Raw genomic sequence first — 12417 nt, 5'->3', positions numbered from 1 at the left:
GTAATGACTCTAATTGGTTGTGTGTTAGTTACTTGTTACTGTAGTTTGTAGAGCTGATGGGTTTAAATTTGTTTGAAGTCTTTTAATCTTTAGACCCCATATTCTGCTTCCATTATGGTGATGCTAACACATCCATTAATTTAGCTAATGCTCTACAAAATTGACAATTTTCTCATCTTTGCAGCCATACATCACTACTGAAACACACTCACACCCCCACAAAACCTCTTCAGGAGAATAAACATATTTATGTATCCTCTAAATGCAGTCTGTTTTCCTGCAGACTTCATGCTGTGCTGAAAATAGATTTTACTGAGTTTTAGAAGCACGTTTAAAACATAATTAAATTGAGTTTGCATAGAAATTTCTTATTCTTTGCTTGGGTGCACACGTGCATGCACATGCTGATTCCTTGACTGTGAAACCCTGTTTGCTGTTAATTTCATCTGAGACCTGATCATCTTTGACTATTGGGTTTCTATTTTTGCAGTTTACAAATTTGTTTTTATTGACAGCACATTTCCTGCCCTCCTTCTGTCTTGATTAAATTTTGCTACTTAAATATTTAAAATTATTTTTTATTATTCTTTTTATACCTATATATATATTCCATTTTCTAAAGTAGGTTAATATTATCTGGAATTGTGTCCTGAGTTCAGCAGTAGCAGTCATTTTTTTTCTCCTTCTTGGTAGCTGGTGCAGTGCTGTGTTTTTGGCTTTCAGCCTGGGAACGGTGCTGATAGCACCGATGTTTTTAGTTACTGCTCAAATGTTTGGTCTGGCCAAGGACTTTCTGAGTCTCATGCTCTGCCAGGGAGGAGGGGAATCTGGGAGGAAGCAGTGATGGGACGCCTGACCCAAACTAACCAAAGAGGTATTTCATACCATAGCACATCATGCCCAGGATGTAACTGAGAGTCAGCTGGAAGGGCTAGTGCTCTGGGGGGATGGACGAGGTATGGGTCGGTGCTTGGGCAAGCAGGGTGGGATAAGTTATCAGTCAATGGGTGGTGAGGTGTCTTATTCTCTTCACTTATTATTTCCTTTATCATTATTATTGGTGGCAGCAGTAGTGATTTATTATACCTTAGTTACTGGACTGTTCTTATCTCAACCTGTGCGAACTACATTCTTTTGATTCTCCTCCCCAGCTCTCCGGGAGTTGGGGGAGGAAGGGGGGGGGAGTGAGTGAAAGAGCTGTGTGGCTGGGTTTAAACCACAACAAATTGTTAAAATATTAACTTTGTCATCTTAATGCTTCTCATTAGCGGTCTGTTTCTTTTTACCTCTGAGTTGCTGGTATGTTGTGGAATTTACTTATGCTGCTTTCATGGCCATTTTTGATGCAACGATTATTGGTGCTTGTGCCTGTCCCAGGGACTAACAAGTGGAATGGGCTACCCCTGGAACACAAAGTTCAGTTTTGGTCTCTGCTCTACTAAAAAGCTGTGGATGGGGTGGAGATGGTCCAGAGAAGGGCCAAGGTCCAAAGATGATCCAAGGACTGGGAAGCCATGGAAAGGCTGAGAGAGCTGGACTTGTTCAGCCTAGAGAAAAGAAGGCCCAGAGGAGACCTTATCAGCATGTTCCAGTATTTAAAGGATGGCTACAAAGAAGATGGAGACTCTCTTTTCACAAGGAATCATATGGAGAAGACAGGGGATAATGGGCCTAAATTACTCCTGGGGAGGAACTGGTTTGATTCCAGCTCCAGTTTCATACACAAGACTAATCTCCAGGAATCTCCAGGAGATTCCAATTGCATTTGGAATCCTGGGGAGATTCCAAAAGGACACAGGAAAATTTTTCACACTGAGAAGTATCAGCTATTGGAATAATCTCACCAGAGAAGTGGTGGATTCCCCAATGCTGGACACCTAGAATTCAGCAGGACAGGGTGTTGGAACATCTAGTCTAGTTCTTGCTTGGGCCTGATGATCGTTTAGGTCCATTCCAACCTGGTATCCTATGATTCTATGATTCTGTGACAAATTTTGCAAAAGCAGCAAACCTGTAATGACTGTTTTGCGCTCCTGGGAACCTCATACCATTTAGGCATCTGTCTCTGGTGACTCTCCTGGACCTGCATGTTACTCTGCACCATTTACCAGCCTGTGGCTGAGGCTCCCACAGCAGCCCACTTGCAGGAAAGGTGAGGTAAAGTGCCTTTGTCTAATCCCTGTGCAAGCTTAGCCATAATCACAGAATCACAGTATAGTTTGGGTTGGGAGGGACCTTAAAGATCATTTAGTTTGATCTGTTGAGGTGGAGGATGAGAATAGTTTCTCTGTATGTCCCATTACATTTTCCCACTTCAGCAGTTTGTCCACGTGGGATTGTTCCTTCAAGGGGAGGGAGGAGTTTAGTGTAAAGCATCTGGAATTTGGGAGTTGATTTCCTCCCTCCCTTCCTCTTTTTTCTCTGTTCAAAACTCATACAGATAGTGTCTCCTGCCCCATTTTTAGAGCAGGAGAGATTTCTATCCTGGCCATTCTAGATGAAACTCAGTGTGGGGGTGTTTCCAGATTCTGCATTCCCACCAGGCTGAGGTGTAAGCAGCGTGCGGGACCTCACAGTGTTCCTGTTGCCACCTTGTGATGGCTGATCCCATGAGTGGTTGCATTGCTATCTTCACCTATAGAACACCAGGCAGGATTCCTGCAGTGTGCTTCACCTGGCATGTCACCCACCTTTTGCTTTATTTAGTTACTGCATTGATCAGAATTAATGGACACGCTTGAAGCGGGACAATTAGCATATCACATTAAGAAGGAGAATAAATAAAGGTGAGAGCAATTAGGGAAGCCTTCATTCTCATGGCAAGTTTCTTTCTTATTTGCAGCATTTCCTGCTGGCTGAGGGGCTATGCTGCCAACCTCTCTGGCAGCAAATTAACTGCTTCTGGAATAATTTAAATTAAAAACTACAGTATTCCTAACTGGTGGTGTTTTCCTCGTGCTACTTTGCTCTTTCAGCAAAGGAAAAGGGGATAAAATGCCTTCTAATTTTAGAATAACCACGTTTTCAATGTGAGTGCATTCATCCTAGGTGTTACTTAGTGTAATGAATTTCCTGACTTTGTAGTGCAGATTCAACAAGAGCAATTAATATATGTCAAGAATTGGGAGAATGGGGCTCTGGTAGGGTTAAAAAGGAATGTTTCTCAACATTTTGTATAGGTTCAGCTGGGAAATAGTGACAAGACAAATAGTGCCTAATTTAATTATTTATTTTATTTTTTTTTTTATTTTATAGTTCTGGTTTTCCACTGAAGTTGCAAGTTGGAAGGCATTAGCTGTGATATTGCTCTTATTTAATTGAAGCTGTTTTTCTTACAGTTCTTCTAACTTTCATTACTCAAGCAAGCTTCTTTCTCAGTGTCTGTAGTTAAATGAGAAACCTTGGTATGTTTACAGCTATGTACCTGTAGTTGTGCTATTTTCTCATCCAGGAACGTTTTTTGGGAAAGATTATATTCCACAGAAAAAACTAAGCTTTCAATATAAAACATAGAAAAAAATATATTTGTATTAGATGTGAAATGTTAATGTTAAATTGGTTTTAAAATGGCTTTATACAATATTTTTTTTAGCAACTCTTGATTTAAAGAAAAAAGAACATGCCCATAAAGTACAGTTTATTGTATAGTGAGCTGCTCTTAAAAACACAGAGCCGTATTGATCTTCCCTGGTATCCTCTATGTGTGATCAGCCTGGCTGAATTCATCTTATATAAACAGTCTTTTTTTTTTTTTTTTTTATCCTGTCTCTCCCCCCCCCCCCCCCCCCCCCCCCAGTCTATTTCAGTGATTAAAAATGCATGAAGTGCTTTAATTAAACCATCCAGTGTTTGCACGCAGTATGTAGTTTCTTGGAAGAATGATTAGTTTTGGGTATGAAATAATTACTGGCTCTGTTGGCAAATGTATCTTACTGGCAGTGGGCAATTGGTGTAGCAATGCAGAGTGTCTGGCTCTGTGGTGTCTGGCATAAGGTACCATACATCCAGGGTGACTTCTCATTAACTGGAACAGCAAAAAAATTCTGGTCAAAAATGCCATCTTGGAAAAATAATAAATTAGAAAAAAAATGGTGAAAGTAAATAAAAATATATTTTATGAAAGCTGAGTTACACATTCACATGCACACACACACACACATATATATGTATATGTGCCTTTTAATATCTACAACTTAACCCAACAAAAGAAGTGTGAGCACTTTCTGAAAGAGTAAAAGAATGATTTCTGCAATTACGCAGTCCACTTTTGGTCTTTCAATGACTTTAAAAGCAATAATGTTTGCTTTATGGCCGGTGAGTCTGTCCCCCCAAAATACGTATGTTACAATGATTTTTTTTCTAAATTGCATTAATGGTGTGATTTAGTCTTAGGGTTCCTTCCCCTTAAAGTTGCATGTTTTATGTTTTAACTTTATGTGCTTACCACAATGCACCCAAATATGCACATGGAGTATGTGTGTATATGCACAGTATGTGTGTGCATTACTGTAGATTTGAAGTTGTGATATTTTTAATGTGGCACTTCAGTGTCACCTTTTTCTCTAATTTTGTCATTAGTGTATTTTACATGGGATGACTGAAATCTGGTTAAAAAAAAAGGCTTCAGAATCAGTTACTGTCATTCATTTTTAATTGCTGCAGCCTTACAGCCAGTTTTGTTAGTTCCTCTTGTTCTGATACTGGTGTTGCTCAGTGATCTCTCACAGGGAAGGACTGAAGAAGTAACCTCTGCTTCTGCTTCTTGTTTTCATAGCAATTGGATGGCACTTCCCTGGTTTTCTATTGCATGGTCCAGCTAATGCATTCTAGCCAGTATTCATGTAAATATGAGAAATCTCAAATTAAGTAGGAGTAAACAAGGCTGTAAACAGTGTCTTGGTTTGATGCCACAATACAAATTTTATACTGAATGAGTTATGTGTGGGGGCTGTGATTTGCACACAGGAAATTGGACTAGTTGGGAGATTGCTAGACCTTTTCTTTGAAATCTGATAATTTTCCTGTCCATAAATTAAAACTTTATTTACTGCAGCCATTATGTGTATGCTTCCCTTCCAAGTGTAGGTTGCTTTGGGTTTGGAAAGCTAACTCATGTTGAATTTTCCAGTTATGTTGTTGTTAGGAGACTTTCCAGTTTAAGCTCAAATTGCTTATTTTTTCCAGTCTTATTATTTCCCCCCCCCCCTTTTTTTCTTCTTTTTCCTTCCTGCGCATCTTCAAGATGTAATCTATATTAGCTGAACTTTACTTGTCACTTTCTGTGTAGATTGGTCATTTGGCTGGTGTATGTAGATGGGAATTTATGGATTAGGTCAGTCAATGATGGGATGTGCTACTGCTATGAAAAGGGTAATCTGGTCCTTTCTTTATCCTCGGACAGCTTTTCCTAATAGGATTAAGATGGATGTGTGTGGCTTGAAAGCTGATGTTAAAAATTTGATGCAAATAATAAAACCTAAAGAATTTAAAGCCTGCAAGTTATGAAAGCACCTATTATGCTGCAGATCACGCTGTTGTCATTTAAGACCAAACCATTTGTGATTTCATATCAGGCCCTTAATCTCATTATTAATTCATGAGTGGGAATTGATGGCGATGTTTTCCAACTACAGCAGTTCTTCAGAGGGTATCCTCATTATACCACCTCAAACAATGTGGTTCACCCACTGTTCTGCCTTGCACCCTTTGGTGGCGGATGTGCAGGCTTGGAGTGGTGCATGAAGCTGCAGTGCGGGGCTGCAGTGCTCTGTTCTCCTCTGTGCTCTTCCCTGTAGGCCTGACAGTCACCTGTGCTGCTTCTGGAGTCAGTTACAAATTCTGTAGCTGTTTCAATTAGTCTTTACATTTTTTCCCCTCCATTTTTATGAATAATAAGCCGTGCTAAAATTGTACAACACAGCTATGATCAATTGGCTTTTCTCCTTGCCTTTAATTAGAAATGAGATCATTTCTTTTGAGGTTGTTTTCATACCCGACTCTTTTGTATTTTCCTTGCTACTTACCAAACCCTGGTGCATGATGACATTACCTCTTGCTAAGAAGTGGCTAATTAGACTAATGTGTAATTTTGCACAAAGCATGATGTGGCTGTAGGGGAGAATTGCTTGTCCTTGGGAGCTGTAGAAACTGGGGAAATCCATACTTTACTCTTGGTTTACTGCTTTTGTTGGAGTTCAGCCTTCCTCTGATAGTGTAAAGCAGCAGAGCTCTGAAGGATGAAAGCAGTGGATTCCCAGCTGATTGAGCAGGATTTATAGTATGAGGAGGCCTTACAGAAGAGGTGCCAAAGATGCACTAAGGGGTTCTGGGTGGTGCTAGGTAATGGACTTCCTCTGAGGGATGGGAGCTGGTGTCAACCTTGCAGGCAGGGTGCAGTGCATGGCTTTGTGGTGTGAAGATGTTAGGAAAGTGCCAAGGGTTGCTAACACTTCCCAGCAAAGTATTACTGGAATAGGAAAGTCCCCCTTTGCATCTGTAGCTTGTCGTCAATTGTAGCAACAAAATGGGCTTCCATACTGACAGCCATTACTAAGTGTGCCCACCTAATTGTTTCCCTGAGGGGTTTCACTGTATCCTTTTTATAGAACAGAACCTCAGAATGATTTGGGTTGGAAGGGAACTTAAACACCATAGAGTTCCAACCCCCTGCCATGGACAGGAACATGTTCCACAACCCCAGGTTGCTGATAGCCCCATACAACCTGGTGGTGAACACTTCCAGGGATGGTGCAGCCATAGCTGCTCTGGGCAACCTGTGCCAGTGTCTCACCACCCTCACAATGAAGAATTTCTTCCTTATATCTAATATCTTATATCTAATCTAAATTTCCCCTCTGTCAGTTTAAACCCATTTCCCCTTGTCCTGTCCTTTTACAGGCCCTTGTTGAAAGCCCCTCTCCAGCTTTCTTGCTGGCCCCTTTAGGCACTGGAAGCTGCTCTAAGGTCTCCCCAGAGCCTTCTGCTCTCCAGGCTGCACAAGCCCAGCTCTTTCAGCTCTGTCTCCCTAGGAGAGGTGCTCCACCCCTTGGAGCATCTCTGTGGCCTCCTCTGGACTTGCTCCAACAGGTCCATGTCCTTATGTTGAGGGCCCAAGAGCTGGACACAGTACTGCAGGTGAGGTCTCACCAGAGCAGAGTAGAGGGAGAGAATCATCTCTCTCAACCTGTTAGTCTTTCTTGCTTCACTTACTCTTTTTATAATACAGTGGCTTGCTTGAGAAACTCTCCTTTGCTGATTGACTTTGCAAATGAACAAAACCAGCTGCCGGTTACTCTGTGTTACATGAGCACCGTCACTGAGTATAACATGAAAAATCACTGGTACATATTTGTTTTATTATTAATTATTTTACAGTTATTTTCTCAGCTCTGAGATGCAAGTTTAGAAATGACCACCTTTAGTGTAAAATTTTAAAGTTGTCACTTACTAGACCATTGTGATCTGCTGTCTCTGGGAGCTGGCAATCTTCCCTTTATGTCTGATGGAAATCATTGGTTGCAGTAATTTGTGACACGGTAATACAGGACTTATTAAAGCCTCCACAAGCTAGTAAGTTTAAGCTAGTCATAAAAAGATGATTTAAAACTAAGCAGACATTGTGATTTAGGTCAACAGGTCTAGACAGGAAGCATTTTTCTTAATGTAAAATTTTTCAGTACCTTTTTTTTATAATGGAAATAGACCTATAATTCTTTTGGGTAAAGAAAATGTTTGTTTTGGTTTTAATTTTATTGTACTTACTAAAGCACAGTATTTGTTAAAAAGATATATAAATTTAGCTAATGTCTTTGCAAAATTAAATCCTTAGTAAAACTGTTTTTCCTGTAGAAAACAATTCCACAAGTGGAACATAGCAATAATTAGTATGGAAATGCGTTGTTTTAAGATGTGTGCTTGTGGAGATGGAGATCTTATCCTTGCTAGCAAGCAGGATGGATTTTTCAGGCAGCATAAAGCTTGCTCACAAGGCAGTGGCTCTTCAGATACAATCTCCCTCCTTTTTTTCTTTCACTGAAATAAGATTTTATGGGCTAGACTGAAGTACGTAGCCTCTGTGCACAAGTGATAGATGCATGCTGCTGAAATGTGACAGAATTAGCTGTCAAGCCATGTACAAAATACTAATTAGGGTAATGTACGGTGCTCTGCACTCGTCCTGGCTCCTAGCTCACAGGGTGTCAATTCAAGTAGCAGTTGTCTTGAAAGCAATTAATCCTAGTGTTTGTAACTAAATAGACTTGCACACATTGAGTTGCTCTTCCTCAGATGTGCCTCAGGGCCACTGTTGATAGATGCAGTCGGGCTCCCTGTCTAGGGCACTGAAGGAAGGGTGATCTGGGTACATGGAGAGGGTAACCTGCCACCCTCCACCCTGCTCCACTCCTCCTGGCAATGGAGGGTGTCCCACTGGCATCAGAAGTTCTCTTGCCTGTTTCCCTTTTCCTGAGCCCTCTGATGTTTAGGATACACTGTGTTTGGGAATCCTCAGCAGGTTTGGGGTGGCAAAATCTGCTGTTGGTTGAAGGTAGGGAGACTCCTGTTGCCTGTGGGGAGTGAGCAGGCGGCAGCAACCCTCTGCTCAGGCAGAGGACTGGGGGATTTGTTAGCAAAACTTTTCACAGATAAGAAAATTTAAGATTTTTTTTTTTTATCTTCAAACTTTATCCCTGTGGAAAGTACAATGTAGTCTACTGAAAACATTGAGCTGTTCAACCCTACAGGGAAACAAACAACAGCAGCAACACAGGAGAATCTTTTACTGCAGATTTACTGAAGATTTGTGTAAATAAATTCATGTAGCTATCAAATGCTTCTTTTTCCATAAATATGGAAAAAGCACACCTGTTAATGAAAGCAGATAAAATGCTGAGATAGAAAAACTAGATGTCAGTAGTGGTTTGACTTTATAGGCCACTCTAAAATATTGGAATGACAGCCAAGTGAGGTCAGGGAAGGTTTAAAAGAATGAAAATAAATGAAATGCCTTTTACTTTCATTCCGTGCAGTTGTTGTCTGCATAATTTTGTTTTGCAGAAGACTGCTTTGCCTGTCACTGTTAATCTTGCATCTGTAACTCTACCTTTACTTAAATATTTTTGGCTTAATTTGCAGTGGTGAGTTTTTCAAAATAAAGGACTGTTACTGCTGCAGGAAAAAGTGGCACAGACCTGCATACACAAGAGGGTTCAACAAAGATCTTTACAGGCTGGTAGAACTACAAGTAGTAGTTATGTGCTATGTAGGCAATGCCGTTTACAACATTGTGAGTATTTGTGAAAGGGGTGCCCATGGAGGGCAGGAGGAGCCTGTGAAGGGTGCCTCCAAGCAAGGGAGTCTCTCGCTGAGCAGCACAGACCTCTGAAAAGTGGCCCAAAATGCTTTCCATTGTCTTTGCTTGCTTTGCGCTTAGCATCGGTTAGATATTCCCATTATAGTTAAATTAATATGGATATACTACTATGTCTTTCCTGGCTTGTTGCTCACTTGCAATAATTTTCAGAGAGGTGACTCGCATCTCACTGTATGTGCCAGCCTGGGATTCATTTATGAAACACAGCCATAAAGGTGATAGATGAGCAGGTGGTTCACATTCATTCCATCCTTGCCTTCCAAGGCTGTGGCTCATCCTTCCATTGCCCCATGCCTGGGAGCATGGTGACCACCAGGACAAGGGATACAACGTGGCAGAGTGCAGCATCACTGCTGTTGACGTGTGACTGTCACATCCATGACTGTGACTTAGGGAGTGATGGGCTGCTCCAAAGTGCTCCCAAACAGATGCTTTCTGGATAAATCCTCTTGGTTTTCTTGTATTTTTTGTCCAAGATGTTATTTCCCGTAGCGGAGGAGGCAAATGAGTAGGCTGAACCTTGCTGCTGTTCTTTGCTGATCTTGAAGCCTTGCTCTAAGTTTCTGTGAAACCTGTTTCAATTAGAAATTGCCAGATTTTCTGTCTTGCTTTATGCAGTTTCAGTTTTATTTTTGTGTAGCAAACTGCAAGTAGAAAAAATTAGCTAGATGTTTTGGATCAATGGAATCATAACCATTGCAATCATAACCATTGCGTGTGTCTTAACACCAGGACAGGCGAACTGGTGCTGTTGATGCCACCTGTGTGGTACATGTGTTCCCTGAGCAGTGCACTGCATGGCTGCAACACCAAAGCAGCATCTTTGTGTGGCTGGTATGTCAGAGCAGAGAGTGTTTACTTACAAAACAGATATACGATGAGGCCATTTGACAGCATAATAGGTAGTATTGTACTTACAGTTTTTACTTTCAGGGCTGATAATATAAATATTGAGATTTTACAGAGGCTAAGCTTTCATAATGCCTTTCCTCAGCCTGCTTTTCCAGAAATTCAGTGGTTACCTAATCTCAGGCCTTTCATATCTCTACATTCTCTAGTTTGTCATGAAGTCCATTATAGTTGAAAATTAAAGCAAGCAGTACCTGGAGGTGCTGTATTCTTTTTGAAACAGATTCGAGCCTTTCATCGTCACAATCATAAAGATACTGTTTATTAACTGATTAGATATTGTACAGTAAGATTGGAAGAGGATGGGCTACAGTGGTTAATTGTTTTTATCCATTTGAAAACAGTTTGCTCAGCCTGTGGTTTCTTAAGTGTGTGTTACAGCTGATTTGCTAAACAGAACAGTTGTAGTTCTGAACTGCATTGAGCTAATATGATATTTAATTAGACTTGATTTTTTTTTAATTATCAAATCTAGCAGTTGCTATTAGTGCAGTGTAATAAACATGGCTACTAATTGTGGAGACCTTTTAACTTTAGATTGTGCCATTTAACGGTATGTAGACTTTGTAGGAATTTATGAAGAATGTTTGAAAGAGTTGGTGAAATTTTAATGAGAAGATGCCTCTTTTCAAATCTTCTCTCTTAGAAATGGCAGCCAACATCCGTAAGTAGACTTCACATCCATCCTAAGTGGTATTTAAAAAAAAAATCTGGTGTTCAGTTTATACTCTCGCTCCAGGCCTCTTTGAACATCTCTAGGCATTCTGCCTTGAGGCTATCAGCAGCAGTCAGTGTAGGCTGGTATGTCTCTAGACAACATGTGTTGCAAAAATGCTAGACAAGGTAGTTGGCAGAAGTTACAGTGATTTCCAATGCTTTTAGTATTGGAAAGCAGCATTAATTTTTTTCAGAATCCTGGAATTTTTATGTTGAGAAATACTGTCAAGTATATGATCTATTTAATGATGTTTATGACAACTTTACAGGATTTATTGCAACCATGTAATTAAAACTAGAGTTCTTTATGTTCTGCATTAAGGTAAGTCTGTGTATAGTTCTGAACAGCAGAGATGCATCATGTAAATGGCAAAGGGCTGCAAATTGATCCTTCAGTTTATTGGCTTCTGTATAGAGTTTATGGCAACAAATTATTTGGGATAAAATATCTGACACCCACTGTGGAGATGCAACCAGGAATTATTTGTTCAGGATTCAGGTTTAAAAAACCCAAACCAACCAAAAACCACCTCACCTGCAAAACCCGCCAGCCTTCTATGTCGCAGGCTAGAAAAAGGTTACTGCAACTCAGGTAGTTATGTATACAGAAATAGAATAGCATGTATCACACCATGTCAGGACTAGTCCTGGTGACTGTGAAATCGGAGATGTGTTTTGGTGATGGGGCTGGAATGTTCCTTAGCTTCAGCGTGTTTTTCTTTCTAAACTCAGAAGGAAGGTTAAGCTGTCTTTTTCTGAATTTTGGGTGAACGCTGCTGTGTATCACTGTTGCTGGCAGCAGTTGAGGTAGGGCTCTGTGGATTGGACTACATAGCTGTTAATATATTGCTCAAGCAAAACCATTGGAAAGGTAGTTATTCTGTTCAGCTGCTTATTTAAAGGAGAAAAAATGAAATAATGTAAAATAATTGATAAAAATAATGCTTTGAATTGAAATGTTAATGCAAGTAACTAGACTAAAAGAGCAGGAATTAGTACCCAGTACAGGATTTAGCAGGACACTGGATGTTTTACCCAGGTGAAATGGCTGCCCCATGGACTATCTCCAGTGCAGCTCCTGCTAGCAAGGATTTGGTGTGTTCTGCTTCATAACCAGAGAGCAGTGTTACATGGCTGAGAACAATGCCTTAGATGATCTTTTGCCCTAGAATTTTGTTTAGCAGTAGGAAGAAACCTGAAGAGTTACAGGATTTATAGATTGAAGTAACTGGGAAACTTATTTCTGTATACCAGGTTAATTCACTTTTATAAGGACTTAGTTAGAATGCCATATTTTTTCATACTCTAGATTTCTAACTTAACTTTCTAATCATGACCATATTCCCCTTCACAGAGTGAAATGAGCCTTGGTCTGTAACAGCTTTCTGCCAGCTCTATAAACATGAATGGTTCATGAGGTA

At 40.3% G+C, this 12417-nt stretch overlaps 1 protein-coding gene across 4 annotated transcripts in view; it reads left to right on the top strand.

Moving 5' to 3' along the window:
* GALNT13 (polypeptide N-acetylgalactosaminyltransferase 13) overlaps positions 1 to 12417 on the top strand; it is a 126140-nt gene that overhangs the window by 22190 nt on the left and 91533 nt on the right. Inside the window, exon 2 of one of the 4 annotated variants that reach the window (XM_031053290.2) lies at positions 1562 to 1591. The exons of the other annotated variants lie outside the window; for them this stretch is intronic. Coding sequence (XP_030909150.1) covers positions 1562 to 1591 — 30 coding nt within the window. The remainder of the gene's footprint in view (positions 1 to 1561; positions 1592 to 12417) is intronic. 4 annotated transcript variants of the gene reach the window in all.

Source organism: Melopsittacus undulatus, chromosome 4, assembly GCF_012275295.1.
Source record: "Melopsittacus undulatus isolate bMelUnd1 chromosome 4, bMelUnd1.mat.Z, whole genome shotgun sequence".
Lineage (NCBI taxonomy): Eukaryota > Metazoa > Chordata > Aves > Psittaciformes > Psittaculidae > Melopsittacus > Melopsittacus undulatus.
The sequence above is the reverse complement of the archived record's forward strand: the minus strand, read 5'-3'. Positions and strand labels throughout refer to the sequence as shown.